At 37.5% G+C, this 17554-nt stretch overlaps 1 protein-coding gene across 1 annotated transcript in view; it reads left to right on the forward strand.

The window, feature by feature from the left end:
* The first annotated feature begins 2603 nt into the window (after positions 1-2603).
* The window catches only part of il17rd (interleukin 17 receptor D), a 40372-nt gene continuing 25421 nt past the window's right edge, over positions 2604-17554 (forward strand). The window contains exon 1 of the mRNA XM_059329306.1: positions 2604-2755. Within this exon, the coding sequence (XP_059185289.1) occupies positions 2636-2755 (120 nt within the window). The 5' untranslated portion in view covers positions 2604-2635. The remainder of the gene's footprint in view (positions 2756-17554) is intronic.

The raw sequence follows: 17554 nt of genomic DNA on the forward strand, positions 1-17554 counted from the left end.
CAGTTTGTTCTCTTCTTCTCTCTCTAACTGATCTGATCTGGTCCACTTTGGTCTCTTCACCTTCTTATAAACTGTCAGAATTCCACTCAGACGTTCCAGAACGTTTCCATCAGATTCCAGAACTGAAGAACTGATGCAGAATTCTGCTCATTTGCATAAAACAAATATATAGAATTTAACATTATGATAGATATATAAATACTATATTATATTATATTATATTATATTATATTATATTACTACTATATTATAAATACTGTAACACTGTGTATTATATGAAATAGTTCCAGTTCTAACTAACAACAATAAAACTATACAGAAAAAAACATACAGATGTGCATTAAAGCCAAAAACAAAAATAGTAATAATTATTGGTATTGCTATTATTATTATTATTATTATTATTATTATAAATATATATGTTTGTGTATGTATGTACAGCTATTTTATATATATTTATTTTATATATTTATTTATATTTACATCTTTTTTTATATTCATTTTATATAAAACATTTTTTTAAATATATTTTTACATTTATTTAACATTTTATTTAATATTTGTTTATTCTCATATTTTTAGTTTTAGTAGAACCTTTTTTACCTGGCCCTTCTACAAAATAGATCTTCAAGTTTAAGTAATAATAATAATGAAGGAAATGCTATATAAATTTAAGCTAATATTGTTATGATCAGCTGATAATTAATCTGATTTCCCCCAAACCAAAAACCAAACACACACCAGAGCCCCGGGGCAGCTGTCAGTATTGAATTGCAGGTAATCAAACCTTGATTTTGGACAAAAATTCAGCAAACAAAATAAAATACAACAGAAAGGACACTTTAACCAACACAAATAACATAAATACCTTTATTCTGTCTGCATACAAAAGGTTGATTTCTATAATGATTAATGACGGAACATTTGTGCAACAAACAACGACTAAAGAGAAAAGTGGCTGTTAACCAGAAGTATTCAGATCCCTTACTGCAGTAAAAGTACTAAAAGTTCTCCATTTAAAACTTTCCTGGAGTAAAAGTACAAAAGTATCAGCATCAAAATGTACGAAAAGTATCAAAAGTAAAATTCAGATTGTTTTATTCCAAATATACTATTGCATTATTATTATTATTGATGCATTTATGTGAGCAGCATTTTAATTTTCTCAAGATAGGGCTCATTTAATTACTTAATATACTGTTATGCTGAGGTTTAATTTAAAAAAAAGTCTAATCATTTTGACTACTTATCGTATTTTTTCATGTTAAATCTCGACCTGAAAAGTAACTAAAGCTGTCAGATAAATGAAGTGGAGTAAAATGTGAAATATTTGCCTCTAAATGTAGTGAAATATAAAGACACATTGTGTGGAAATACTCAAGTAAAACTGCAAATGTACTTAGTTCATCTAAAAAATAAATACATTAAAAGTAACCTCTTTTTCATAAATCTGTTATATTGAAAACAAGCAGGACAACAAAACATTTCATGATGAGTTTTTTTTTAAATTTATCTGATTATTGCACAATTGTTTAGTTATATTATATCTTCTACTGTGTTTATTTACATGATCATGTATTTCCACGTGTCTTTTTCATTTATTTATTTATTATTGAACACATGCAGCTCTGTAAATAAATCAGTTTTAAATGATGATGATGATGATGATGATGATGATGATGTTTCTCAGTGTTTCCACCAGAGGGCGTCGAGCTGTCAGGAGTTCTGCTTCAATGCAAACTTTTTTTGGATTGAAGCATATTTATTGAAGTTTTGCTCAGCTACAACAAACAATAAAAAAAAAAAACAGTTATTACACATTTAAAATAAAATAAATTTAAAGAAAAAAAATGTATACACACAAATATAAAAACAATAGAAATGTAACAACAAAATATACATTATATTATATTGTAAATCATGATTATAATAAATGTGGTCATTATTCCATCACTGTCATTATTTAAACCTCGGTAGTGGAGCTGTAGTACAAGTTATCAGTTATATTAAAGAGCAGTAGTCATCTTTTTTTATGTTATAAAAAATAAATAAAATACATTTATAATTGTTGTAATTATTGTACAGTGTCCTTGAGTGTTTAGAAAGGCGTTTATCAACAAAATGTATTATTATTATTATTATTATTATTATTATTATTAATAATAATAATAATAATAATAATAATAAATAAATAGCTAACACCATTTCTAGATCATGCCAAGCTACATTTTCTGCATCTGTAAAGTAACTAAAAATATTTTAAAAGTTTTTTTAAAAGTATATTTTCTTCTGAATTGTAATGGAGTAGAAATACAAATTGAGATACTCCAGTTAAAGTAGAAGTAAGTTAAAAGTGAACTTAAGTTCATTAAAGGCTTTCTAATTGTTCAAGAGAAAACAAACTCACTGAATTTCTCTTCTCGGATTAATGAAGTCATTTTGATTTGAATGAGTCAATGTACTTAGTTACATTACTGGGTATTTATTACTTTCACTGAAGTTAGAGACACCTGAATACTGTCTCACCACTAGTCCTCACACACACACACACACACACACACACACACACACACACACACACCTCCTCCTCCTCCTCCTCCTCTCTCCTCTCAGAGTTGTTCAGACTTGAGGAGGAATGGCGGCTCCTCGGAGTGTCCTCATCTCTCTCTCCGCTTTATTTCTCTCTTTTTGTTTCTGTGGAGGATCTACGAGCTCCGGCAGCAGGAGGACCAGCCCGGAGCGGTGCGGCTTCAAGGTAACACACCAGATCACACCAGATCACAGTAGATCTCAGTAGATCTCAGTAGATCTCAGTAGATCTCCTTCACCTGGAGCTGTTAGCCACATTAGAGCTGGTAAAGTAAAGCTGCTGCTGCTGCGTCGACTCAAAGTCTCCAAAACAGAGTTTTCTGGGATATTTTGTTGCGTCTGTTCCTGTTTTCTGTCGCTGTAAAAACATTTAATGTCGCTAAACTTTCAGATTGACTTGATAATAAAGTGTGAAGCTGCAGTCTTTATAGTCCGCTCTGTTCTAAAGGCAGGTTACCTTTCTACCTGTCTGTCTGTCGGGCTGCTGCTCCGGGCGGCCCCCTTTTCCTTTTTTCTTTTTTTGCGTAAACCAAATTCCCATTTAAAAAGAGCTAATTTAAAGATGACTCGCTTTCCTGTAAATCTGCAGACATGAGAGAAATAACTTCAAACCTTTTCTGAATCAGTCTGGTGTCCTGCTGAATTCGGCTCACATGTAATCTACAATAGAGAACTTTAACCCAATAAAATAACACTTTATTAATACTGTTTTATCTCACTCTGTCCTCTCTTCCCAAAAAAATACATAAACTTTAGAAAAAGAGTTTACTGGGTCTATGCCGAATTAAAAGGTGACTCCCAAAGCTCATGTTTATATGATTTATTATAGCCTACATCTTTAAGATATTAACTTGTTTAAACAGTCAAATCTTGTATTTAATGTCCTGAACTCTTGTACCTGTGGAGAGGTAGACGAGCCATTCTGAGCTTTACACCAAACTCCTTTAAAGAAAACAGTAATTGGACGTTTCCTCTCTCTGAAGCAAATCTTTACACCTTTAAAGTTATTATTCTATATCTGCTCTATATTTGGTTACATTCTGCTTAAATACTCTTCACAAAATAACCACATAAATGTGATGAACAGTCAAGGTGGAAGGTTATTTTTGCATGTCTGATGCATGGCCCATTTTTCTTAGGTAACCAAATTCCCATTTAAAAAGTGCTAATTTAAAGATGACTCGCTTTCCTGTAAATCTGCAGACATTAGAGAAATAACTTTAAACCTTTTCTGAATCAGTCTGGTGTCCTGCTGAATTCGGCTCACATGTAATCTACAATAGAGAATTTTAACCCAATAAAATAACACTTTATTAATACTGGTTTTATCTAATTCTGTTCTCTCTTCCCAAAAATAGATAAACTTTAGAAAATAAGTGTACATTATTCTATATCTGCTCTATATTTGGTTACATTCTGCTTGTATACTATTCAAAAAATAACCACATAAATGTGATAAACAGCCAAGGTGGAAGGTTATTTTTGCATGTTTAAGAGCAATGGTTAAAACATAAATGATAGTAAAAAGGCAGAATTGCAAATATTTGAGAAGATAAAAACTTGAGAGCTTCCACTTCTTTCCATTTGTGGTTTTGGGGGAATTACAGGTAGTAAAGCTGATTTCCTGCCTTTTGTGTTCTCTGTTAAAAACATTTGATGTGGAAAACAGGAATATGGTGAAGTGATGCACCTCCTCCTCCTCCTCCTCCTCCTCCTCCTCCTCACTGCTGCTCTGCTCCTGCAGCTTTTGTTTCTGGCCATAAATGAGCCACACTGTAAAAAAAAAATCTGTCAAATTGACAGTAAAGTACCAACAGCTGTACTATGGGTTTTCTATTGTAAATTTAAATGTAAATATCAGTCATTTTGACTGAATAATCCCTTTATTTTTAGGGTTATTGCGTCCCTTTGACATTATGGTATTTCACCTTTAATTTTACATGATAAACTGTTTTCTTCAGTGTCGTTCTATTTCTTTATTTACTGTAATTAAGAGCGTCTACTTTTAATTTTACGCCCTATTTCTGATGCAGTTCGTCAGTGTTTTACTGTAGTTTCTACAGACATTTTTTACAGTGTAATATTAACGAGCCTGCAGCTTCATTCCAGTTCAACATGTGTGTTCTTGGGAAAAAGTTGTTGTTTTAATCAGATTTTGGCCTCAAAGAGAAACTTTTCTGTTTACAAAATGTGTTCAGGTCACTGAGAACTTTAACACGATACAAGATGTTCTTCACTCCGTCACTGTCATGTTCAACACATTTGTTTTATTTTACATCCATTTATTTTAAAAGCATTTAAAGAATAGTTATCAATAGTTTATCTTCATGTTTCCTGCTGCTTTCTATTGTCTGTCAGAGGAAAATCTTTCATTTTTTCCACTTCCGAACTTATGGAAGATTGACAGGGTTGTGTTTTTGTTTTTGTTTTTGTTTTGTTTCTTTTTTTTGGTGTGGAGCAGTGAGTAGTGACTTAATCTGCATGTAGTCGTTCACACATTTAATGGCCATTTTTATTCATTGATTAATCAGCATATTATTTACTAGGCAACTTTAAAATAAATAAATAGAATAGAAGAAAACCCAGAGACAGTCAGCTTCATGTGTGATAATGAAAAGCAGCAGATTATTGTTTTTCTAAAACTTTTTAATAGAAAACTGTAATAGATTTTATAATTCAACCATCACAGTGGTTAATGATCAATATTCTGTTTATAAATGAATCTTTTAGCTCCATAATGAAGCCGTGTGGAAGAAAAAAACATTAAAAAGTTTGCACGAAGATTTAGATTTTTGTTTAAAAGATGAACGATTTGATTTAATTCCTCATGTGAAAAGTATCTGATCGTGTGTGTGTGTGTGTGTGTCTGTGTCTGTGTCTGTGTGTGTGTGTGTGTGTGTGTGTGTGTCTGTGTCTGTGTGTGTGTGTGTGTGTGTGTGTGCTCTCCAGGTTTTAATTTTCCTGTGTTGATAGATGACTCCTACCTACCTTTGATGCTGTGTGTGTGTGATTGCATGCCTGTCTGTGAGAGTGTGTGTCTGTGTGTGTGCGCGCCTGTGTGTGTGTGTGTGTGTGTGTGTGTGTGTGTGTATTATCCTGGTTTCCTCTCTCTGGCTTTGAAGTGTTTTCTACAGGAAGCTTCACACTGTTTACTCTGCTAAAACATTCCTTCCTGCAACCCCCAAACACACACACACACACACACACACATACACACACACACACACACACACACACACACACACACACACACACCCCTCCCCCCTCTCTCTCTCTTCAGAAACACACAGATCAAAGGGTCTAGCTGATGGGGGTGTGAGGACCTGCTATTCTACAGGTGTGAGCTTATTAGACCTCAGAGTGTGTGTGTGTGTGTGTGTGTGTGTGTGTGTGTGAGAGACTTTAACACGCTGCTGGTTGGTTTTGGTTTGAAATCTGCAGCTTCGTCACGATAAACACACTTTGTTGGACCATATTTTGCAAGAAATCATTGTGATAAACGATATTATTTTTGTCATTTTAAAACCCTGTTATTAGGGTTGGGCCATGTCTGCCAAATTGCCTTATTATATATATTGTAATTATATTATTTTGGCGTAAAGCCAAAAGTTTTATAAAGTTTTATAAATGCTCTAACTTTTAAATCATGATGTTTGGCTCAGAGGCATTGATATGATAATATAATCACATAATATTGCATGTTTTCTTCTGGTGTTCCTGCATGAAGGACACACATGGGCTCAACCCAATGTAACTGAGTACATTTACTCAAGTATCTAAGTACAATTATAAGGTACTACCATATTATGTAACTTTATATTTCTATTCCACAACATTTTAGAAGCAAATCTTGTATGTTTTACTCGACTACATTTGTTACTTTTCAGGTCGAAATCAATTTAAAATGATTGTACATTGTTTTATTTATACATTAAACCACAAAACAGCATATTAAGTCATTTAATCAGCAGTAAAATACTGCTTACATGAATGCATCAATAAAAATAATAATCTAATAACATATTTAGAATATATAAAACGATCTGAGTGGGTCCATTCTGCATAAAGAATACTTTAACTTTTGATCCTTAAAGTACATTTAAATGCTGATACTTTTGTACTAAAGTAAGGTTTTAAATGCAGGACTTTTACTGTAGTGGAGTAATTTCACAGTGTGTATTAGTACTATTACTGAAGTAAAGTATCTGAATACTTCTTCCACCTCTGAACCTTCAACAGACTTTGTTCTTGGGACTCAAACGATGAATTCTCTCCTGATCAGTTTTATTCTGATGAGTCAACTTCTTCAAAACCAGCACGGCTCAGTTCAACATTTAGTTTTAAAACCAAACTTCTCGTCTCTGACATGATTCTCATCAGATTACACGTCATAGTGATGTTTGTTCAAACAGACAGACTGTTGTATCATCTTTTTATTTTTTTATTTAACCTTTATTTAACCAGGGAATATCCCATTGAGATTAAGAACCTCTTTTTCAAGGGATTTAGATTAATGCCTCAGTAAATGCAGAGAAATCTAACATCTGTCATTAAAGGAATGTATTAAAATAAGACACATCTTCTGATTAGTCTAAAATCAGACGTTTACAGAGAGATTTGTAGCTTTGTGGAGTTCATCTCATCTTTTAGATCATTTCTAGATCAGTTCAGGGTTCAGTGAAGGTGTAAAAGGGATTTATTTGACCTTTGCATGTTTTAATATCCCTCCTCAGAACTTTGTGGCTCTAGAATTCTCTGAATAAGTCTTAGACCTACATTTGTAAACTTAATTTGTACTATGGTGTGCTTTTATGAAATTTTGTACGTGAATGGGTGATGTGTACAATTATTGCTGTAGGCTATTTTATATTTTTTCTATCCTTCAAATGTTTTTTCCTTATCATTTTACTATTTATTCTGTTGTTTAGAGACACGTCTATGGTGAAACCAAAGAGGAATTTCCACTCAGTGGATAATAAAGTTTTCGTATCGTATCGTATAGAATTCAACCTGGTCCTGTTGGATTGAATCTTATTGTGTGACCTGAACCTGAAACAACAGCAACACGCCCTCAGAAAGAGAAAGCAGCCGTTCTTTAACCTCTGTCAGTGTTTTCTTCTGTCTGAATGAGACTTTTATTGACCTTCTCTTTCATCTCACCGCAGCTTGTTGATGCTTTCTCTCTCATTTGTCCTGCACATGTTCTTTTCTCTCTCTTCTCTCTGGTTTTGGATGAGTTGAAACCAGAATTCATTTAATCCCTCAACCCTGATGAAGGAAACGTTTCCTTCTTTTTCTTCTTTTTTCCTCCTCCTGGATGTTTCATAAATCAGGTTAGTGCAGGAGGAATGACTGTGAGATGATTTAGGTCCATGTTAACTCTCTGCTTCAACATCTGCTGGATCCATCACATGTCTCAGAGGAGGAAATCATCCAGCTTCCTCTCTCTCTTTTCTCTCTTTTCTCTCTTTTCTCTGGATTTTTCATCTCCGTCTTTGTCTCTCACCTCCCATCAATTTTGAAAGCGTTTTTTTTTTCTTCCCAAGCTGAATCCATGTCATGTATCCCAGCATCCTCCAGGGCTTCTCTGTGTTTCTGGCCTCAGACGGCGTCACGGCTGGGCGCCCGTCGATATGAAACACGTGTGCTTTCTGGTTTCCTGGCGACAGAATCGGTCAGAAGGTGAAGAGTCGATGCTGCAGCTTCACCTCCTGCATCAAGCAGCTCAGGGGGAATAATTCTAGATTGACTAACAATATCTTCAAGTTTTATGCCAGGGGTCTCAAACTCAAACTACCAGGGGCCCGCTGGAGGCAGTATCACAATGACCAAAAAAAGACACAAAATTACTAAAAAAAAGACACAAAATGACAGAAAAAAAACTAAATTACTTAAAAAAGACACAAAATGACCAAAAAAAGACACAAAATTGCAAAAAAAAGACACAAAATGACAGAAAAAAAACTAAATTACTTAAAAAAGAGACAAAATTACCAAAAAAAGACACATTACTAAAAAAAAGACACAAAATGACAGAAAAAAAACTAAATTACTTAAAAAAGACACAAAATTACAAAAAAAGACACAAAATTGCTAAAAAAAAAAGACACAAAATGACAGAAAAACGACACAAAATTATTTGAAAAAGACACAAAATGACAGAAAAACGACACAATTATTTTAAAAACACACAAAATGAAAATGAATACTTCGAAAAGAAACAAAATTACCAAAAAAAGACACAGAATTACCAAAAAAGACACAAAATTATTTTTAAAAAGACACTATTTTTTTTTTTTTTAAAAAGACACTAAATTATTTTAAAAAGACACTAAATTACCCCGAAAAGTAATAAAGGGACCTTCCACACACAACACGGTAAAGTGCCATTCATATAAAACTCACATTAAACTTTCATATCAAGGTGGGGGCCTCAAAATATCACCACGAGGGCCACAATTGGCCCGCAGACCGCAAGTTTGAGACCCCTGGTTTAGGCTGAAAGAAATGTGTTGAAGTCAGTTTTCTGTTTACTTCCATCACCAGAAATAAGGAAAAAAGATTTAAGGTGCTTGGATGGAGACAGACAGGAAACTACATCCTCCAGTCCAAAAAAGTCTTGACGCTGCAAAAAACATTAACAGAACAGAATCCAGTGGAAACCTACATTCAGCTGAATACAGAACAAAGATATTTAATATTAAAAAAACTGGGAAACTTGATAGAAACACTCATTCTGAATTTCATAGATTCTGTTTTTATTTGAATTTTCCCAACTTTCTTGGTGTTGGATTGTATGTGGAGACTTTATGTCTGTGTTTCCACTACAGTCAATACCCAGAATGAGGCGGTCTCACTCGCCGTAACGTCCCTAATCTGAATACGAGCCGTCCTGAGGGTCTTCTGTCTGGACTTTTTTAGTCCCTGTAGAAGAGCAGGGCCGTTTTTCTCCCCTGAAAAAAGCCTGGTTGCTGATTGGATAGAACACTAAGCAGGATGTGACGTAGTACTGGACGCCACAACAACACGCAACATTTGTAAAAGCCAGCGTGTGTTGGCAAAGTGTTGGCAACTTAGCGACTTTGTTGCTATATTTAGCAACTTTTCAGACCCCCTTAGTGACTATTTTTCAAGAAAGCAACTGGAGACAAATCCAGCGACTTTTTCTGGTGTTATTGGAGACTTTTGGAGACTCGAGCCGAAGCGGCGCAGTCCTCCTGCAGCAGTCTCTCCCAGCTGCAGAGCCGGAGGGGATGTTAACCCCTTAGCGTCCAGTCTGCAAACTGCTAACAGGCGAACAGTTAGCTCTGTAGCAGTACAGTGTGTATGTGCTAACAGGCAAACAGTTAGCTCTGTAGCAGTACAGTGTGTATGTGCTAACAGGCTAACAGTTAGCTCCGTAGCAGTACAGTGTGTATGTGCTAACAGGCTAACAGTTAGCTCTGTAGCAGTACAGTGTGTATGTGCTAACAGGCTAACAGTTAGCTCTGTAGCAGTACAGTGTGTATGTGCTAACAGGCTAACAGTTAGCTCTGTAGCAGTACAGTGTGTATGTGCTAACAGTTAGCTCTGTAGCAGTACAGTGTGTATGTGCTGCTCCTGCAGGAGGTGTTCACTTAGCGATCTCTGTTTGTTTACAACAAGCACCGGACACTCTGTGCACAGTTAGTGATGCCGGTTAATTCACCATCACTATGTTGATGATCAGCGGAGACTCTGTGTATAATTAGCCATGCTGGTTTGTTTATGATCAGCTGCTGACGTTGTGCACAGTTAGCGACGGCGGCCACGGTTGCGTCTCTGTGTTTAATTCGTCTCGTATGTGACGTCACGGTCCTAACTGTTGCTAAGCGATTACGCGACGATCGAAAACCAGACGTCACCTCCAGAGTCTCTAAATCCCTCTGGAGCCTTTTGTTGTCATGGAGACTCGCTGAGTGAGCGTTTACATTAGAGAGGGCGTGGCCTGAGACTTTCCCAGCGGCCACTCTTCCCCCTAAAGGAAACACGGCTATTTGTCTGTGTTTTTATCCACATTTGTTGCTTCTCAGATACTCAAAAAGCTCTAAATACTTTGTACATCTACCAGGTTTGTCTCCATCATACAGACTGACTCTGTTGTTGCTCTTGACTCTGAGAGAGTGTTTTATTTTTACACATCCAGCTCTGATTGGGAAATGATTGCCTCAGGTTGCACAAATCTAGTGCACGACCAAGTCCATGTGCAGACGATGTGTCGGCAGATTGTTAAAGTTCTGATATATTTCATTGTGAGCTGTTGACTTTTGGCATCTCCTCCATTTTTGTTGAAATTGTGCAATCTAGTTGTGTCATCATGAGGGAATCTAAAACAAATGCAAGTTGGCAGTTTAATCTTTCTCAACCTCCCTGTGGAAATAAGTCATTCAGTATTTTTTAAAAAAGCATTTTAATGACCAAACGGCTAAATAAATCTTGACCAAGGAGTGTTAATGACACTTGTGAGCACAAGTTTGTTAAACTAAAGACTTAAAGTTGTGCTTTTGCATGTTTCTTTGTGGAGAAACTCTGTTTTACAGATCAGTCGATTAAATAAACTAATTGATTAATTGCCAAAACCCTGTGAGTGTTAATCAACTAAGAATTTCTTAAGTTGAAGACAACACAACAGAGACTTTATCTTCATCTTCTCCACTTTTCTTTTTTTAACCCTCCTGTTATGTTCATTTCTCAGGAACAGCATAATGTTTAATTATCCAAAAGTGTCAGAAAACCAAAACATCCCAATGAACATTGTTTACATTTCATTAATAACTCAATTATTAACCATCTCAATCAATATTTAGTGCAATGATGTTCTTTACCTCTCACAGATCAGGTTCAATGAGGAGAATTCACTTGTTTTTCATTAAAAAAAAATGCACCTTAAAACCTTTTTTTAATGTACATTGGAAAGATCTACATATAAAATACGTTTTACATGACACTGAGTTTTTGAAAATTTTCTCTTTTTTTTTTCTTTTATGGAGTGATGTTGATATATCAGTATCTATGTAATATAAACATGCAAATATGTGAAATAAACCATTTTCATTTTATATGTTGAGTACACTTATTCAGCCGAGCAGAAGAAGTTTCATCCAGAAAATAATAGTTTTAACTATTTTTCTTTAGATTTTTAAACTTTGAAATGGGTCGATTTGACACACAACATATCTGATCTTCTCCACTTTTCTCATTTAATACACAGTGTTTCATATCAGTATTAGCAGCTATCTGCAGATCTCTGTTTTGTTGCAGAATGTTGAGAAGAAAGTTGATGTCTGAGGCTGTTTGAGGCTGTTTGAGGCTGTCTGAGGCTGTTTGAGGCTGTTTGAGGCTGTTTGAGGCTGTCTGAGGCTGTTTGAGGCTGTCTGAGGCTGTCTGAGGCTGTTTGAGGCTCAGCTGGGACGACAGACTCTGATTTCTTGTTTTTGAATCTTTCTTCCTGGATGTTGCTGCTGGTGACTGGTGTTGGTTTGTCCTTTAGAGACAGTCGGGGTTTGTCCTCTTCTCGTCTCTGTAACGAGAGAGAAAAAGTCTTTTTAAAGGACAAAACTTCACAGCAGGAGAGGAGCAGCTCCTCCTGCAGGAGGAGGAGGAGGGGGAGGAGGAGGAGGGCTGGAGGGTGGGGGGTTATTGAGGAGCAGTCATGCAGGAGGAGGAAGCTGCAGGTTTTGTTCCTGTGGTGGGAAATCTCTGGTTGGCTGCCCCCGAACACACACACACACACACGCAGAGTTTGCATTGTGTCACCTCACTTTTGTTTCCAGCTTTTTTTCTTTCTGACGGGTTTGTTCCTCCTCTGGAACAAATCCAGAGCTGAGATCAGGTGTGAGTTTTATTTCTTCATATTCAGCAGCAGATGGATTAACACACAGTGGTTCTCAGCCTTTTTGAGTCGCGACCCCACAATTTAACAGGCATGTTGTCTGCATTTTTTTTCTTTTTGTTTGTTTTTTTCCCCGCTGTGCTCACTGAACAGAATCTCAGATTTCAGATCAGACAAACTCAGTTGATACGACGAATTCTGGACAAATAATGAAGCATCTCCCTGTCTGAAATTATGTCATTTAATATTCATTTTGTGCATTTATATTTTTTCCAAAATGATTTGGCGACCCCCAGAAATCATCTCACAACCCCAAGGGTTGAGAATAGCTGGATGAACAGACAGTTATAAGCAGAGAAAAGAAATCTAGTCACATTTAGTCACCTGAGACACAAACAGAGAAGGAAAACAACATTTCTACCGTTACAGGAGACAGGACGTGATTAATTAATGCAACGTTCACAACAGAACATCAGCAATGAGAGAACATCATCTACTGGGTCAGAAACAGTTGTTTACTACTGCATCATAATAAAACAATCGTCATCTCATTGAGTGACAAATAACTCAGTAATTAACAACTAATATAAAAATTCCTAAAGAAGTTCTCTCTCATACATTACTGACACTGCCGAGTAGTTTACAGTTTATTATCTCTACTGTTGCTGAAGGATGTGACAGATAAAGGCTTTGGTAGCTAAGCAACCAGGGCCAGGTGGCGTCCACCAATCAGAGCAGAGCAATCAACTGAAATCAACTGCTGCTGTGACATTTGACGGCACTGAGAGAGAGAAAAACAGCTGAAAAGTTTCCCTCCAACAGAAATCGTTTTAGTCCAGCCCGTAGCTCCTATCATTGAACCGACTTCACTCTGAGCATCCTCAGTTCTTCCTGAACGTCCACATATGTGTTTTGTGAAGAAAAGTGTTTAAATTGTTTTTTTAGAGCGATCAGAAGAAACTGGTAGCTCTGCTTTCCTCCAGAAATGTTCCCTCCTTTTTCCCATGGAGGTCTATGAGGCTGTGGGTGGTGTTGGTGGATCATCTGTGGTCCTACGCCCAAACTAGAACTCTGACCGCTTTACCAGAGGATTGTGAGGGAGAAGACACATTTTACTACGTTTATATCTATAAATTATTTCTGTAGAGTGGTATCTGCATCCTTGAGCATAGTTTACAAATTTATACAATTTTTTCTCTCCCTCTGCACTCTAGCGATGATGTCATCACTCTATCCTCTCCATAGGGGAACATTGGGGGGTTTTTTTGGCGTGGTTTTGCCAAATAATTTGAAAACCGTGTTCAAACTCTTAGAAAAGTCACAGCACACTTATCATGGCCGAGCTGGTCGATTTGAAACCTTTTTAGTGCATGTGAGACCAGTGAATGTGTAGTTAAATTGATCTGACTGTGTTATAAATAGACCAGAGTTTGGTGACTGGCAGCTGATTGGACCTCTTGGACGTGGTGTTGTACCCGCTAGTTAACCCCCCCAAAATACACACACACACACACACACACACACACACACACACACACACACACACACACACACATTCCAGTCCAGCATCTCGTCCCATATGGTAGTGTTTGTGTGTGAGAGAGAGAGACAGGAAGACATTAAGAGGAACAGGACTGAGTTTCTTTCGCCCTGAGGCTTTTGCATAAAAAAGACCCTCATCAACTCTCTCTCACACACACACACACAGACACACAGACACACACACACACACACACAGACACACAGACACACACACACACACACACACACACACACTGTCTTCGTGTCAGGTTCTTTGTGGCCAAATGTTTGTGCTTCCATCAGCTCAGTCATAGTTCGGCTTCTTTTCAATGAAGATATGATACAGATCAGATTCCTGGTCTAAAGGTCAGCTGATGTTAGAGAAGAACTGGTTATAACTGTTTATAGCTGTTAAACTACAACACTGGAAGGTCGAATGAAAATCTGTTTGAGGAGGAAGATGTGAAATATTAACGGACATGCAGGCATAGTATCGTGATATTTTGCGTTGCAATATTATATTAATTCATGGCCGCCAAGTATCGATATATTGTTTTACGACGGCCGTCAGTATTTTTCCCGTTTTTTTCCAGAGGCTGTAGCAGGCTCACTTTTATGAATATACTGGAGATACTGGTATCATATGAAACTATAAGATCTAAGGAACCTTTAGGCACCACGTCAGTAAAACGTGTCGGGAAGTTATCGAAATAACTCTGCAAAGAAAACATCCGTTTTCATCCCTATATCGTGTGAAGACATGCTCTTTATATTTGATTTTGAAGTGTTTAATGTTTGAACATTGTTTTAATTCTTCTTCCATATTTTTACTCCGCTGAATGAAATGCAAAACCTTTTCCTATTTTTACGGATTTTGATGACTTTAAAGTTATTTGACCGCCCTCAATTGATATCCCCCGTCTCCACCATTACAGAAGTCGAAAATTAAATTATGAATGTTAGATGATTAGTTTAGGGACGGTAGAGACGTTGTCTAGAGCCTGATTCACACCGGGCGCCACTCGCTGCCACTCTAATCAATGAGAGCGTTTAACCGGGCGCGCTGCTGAACGTTACAGCAGCATCTCTCCGCCAGCATTAGCTAGGACTTCTATTTCTCCGCGCTGCTAAACTGCGTAAATCTCAACAGAGCAGATCACCAGACAGGAAGTCTGACTCAGAATCAACGTAAAACACTTCCGCCCCCTTTCAAAATAAAACACAATACGCAGTTCATGCAGCCTAAAACTACTTCACATCAACATTATGTTATGACCGGGGCACCAGATCATCAATCAATCAATCAATCAATCAATCAATCAATCAATCAAAGGGACGGAGACATGGACGACAAGAGACTGATTGTTGAAGTGGAACATCATACAATCATTTATGACATAACATATTGTTTTTATAAGGATAGATGGTCAGATCAACAGATCTTTCACCTCGGAGAAGCAAAGTAAGCTGTTGGTTGTTGTTGTTTACTTTATACACACAGTTTATCCATAGACTGTATAAATCGTTTATCACGGGATCTCGCGGTCTCCCATACGTTCAGGATTTTGGCGTGTTCTCGTTATCTGGCGTGTATACGGCTGGCTCGCTACGCTGCCGTTCCGCGGCCGTAGCGTTCCCGGTGGTAATCCCCAGTAATGCAGACAGTCTGACAGGATGATGAGCTGCTGCTCAGTCCTGAACCTGAAGACTTTATATTCTTTACTAAAACATTAAAAGCTGAGATTCTCCCTCTGTAGCTGTTTGAGCCTCAGCAGCATGTTGATTAGAGGTCAGCTTGTGAGCGTGTCCCATATCCTCCGTCCCACATCTGGAACTGGTCCGATCAGCCCTAACACCAGGAGGAGGAGGAGGAGGAGGAGGAGGAGGAGGAGGAGGAGGAGGAGGAGGAGGAGGAGGAGGAGGAGGAGGAGGAGGAGGAGGAGGAGGAGGAGGCGGAGGAGGCGTCTGCTACATGAACCCTGACAGCTGTAATTGAAGGAGTTCCTGTCTAATCATGTTCCTCCATCTCTTCTTCCTCGCTGACTTCCTCCTGCAGGCTTTGCTGATTACTTCTTCTTCTCCTTCATCCTCCACTCCTCCTTCTCAATCATCCTCTTCTGCCCCCTACGCCTCCTTTCCTTTCTCCTTGTATCCTTCCCGCCTCCCTCTTTCCTTCCCTCCGGCACTCTGATTAATTACTGTTGATGTGCAGCGAGCTCAGCCTGCAATTAGCTGTCTGATTACCAAAGGACTGGTTGTGTGTGTGTGTGTGTGTGTGTGTGTGTGTGTGTGTGTGTGTGTGTGTGTGTGTTCCCGTGGGAGGACGTGCTTTCTTCAGAGTTCAACTTTTCCCTGTTTTATGGATTTGTAGTTCACTTCTGTTCTTTGTAGTCTTAGTTTTATAAAGTGAAGCTCTCAGGAGTGTCTGTGTTTGATTCACCACAGCTGCTTTTCACATCTTTTCTTTCCTTTGTTACCAATAATAAACTGTTCCTTTCTCTTCTTTCTTTCCCTTTTTCTTCCTCAGTTGTTTACTGATGTGACTCAGGCCTCAGGCTATGTGTGTGTGTGTGTGTGTGTGTGTGTGTGTGATAATGATTATTACTAGGCAGAAACACCTGGCAGCGACAGGAAGGAAGAGAAGTCTCGTTCTCTGTCTGCCTGTTTTGAAAAATGATGAGTAAAGAATGAAGGGTTTGGCTCAATAAACCGCCTCCCCCTTCTGTTAGTGAGAGGAATTACAGCAACAGTAGCCGCGTTTCCTTCCAGTATCACATGAGCAAAGCTTGATGGAAACACCAAAATTTGATAAACGTTAGAAATATGCATAAAAGTTTTTACGCTCGCTTGAGGTGCTTATTGCATAGAAACGAGAGACGGGAGTAATTAATCAATGATCGATTAATGGTCGTTAAGAATTTGGTCGATCACGTAGCTTCAACAGGGAACAATATAGAGGTGCACCAGACACTCTGTGCACAGTTAGCAATGCTGGTTAATTTACGATCACGATGTTTATGATCAGCGGAGACGCTGTGCATAATTAGCCATGCTGGTTTGTTTATGATCAGCTGCTGACGTTGTGCACAGTTAGCGATTGTGAAAACCAAACGTCACCTCCAGAGTCTCTAAATCCCTCTGGAGGCTAAAAAACTCGTCCCGCCGTGGAAAACCCTCTCCTCTGTTTGTTTCTTCTTCTACAGTTTGTTTCTTCTTCTACAGTTTGTTTCTTCTTCTACAGTTTGGCATCTAGCCGCCACACTGTATCATCAAATGTTACGCTGCCCCCGTGTGGAAGGCACCAGAAATACAACTTTTTTTTCTTCCGAATATGATGAAATATTCGATATTTTATGATTTATTGACTATTCGAATATTCTAAAATCGATGCCCTCCCTAGTTGTATGTATGTTACTATAACGAAACAAAAAACTCAGGACACTTTATTTATGGTTGCAGTTCTTTTGTTAGTTTGTCCTGTAAATTGTTGCTATTTATTTTAAGTTCAATATTTTATTAACTACCTCAGACATTGTGATTTCCTTTATTTGTTCAAGAAAAATATTGCTGCGTTATTGTTTTTCAATAAAATAA

This window comes from Centropristis striata, chromosome 3, assembly GCF_030273125.1.
Source record: "Centropristis striata isolate RG_2023a ecotype Rhode Island chromosome 3, C.striata_1.0, whole genome shotgun sequence".
Lineage (NCBI taxonomy): Eukaryota > Metazoa > Chordata > Actinopteri > Perciformes > Serranidae > Centropristis > Centropristis striata.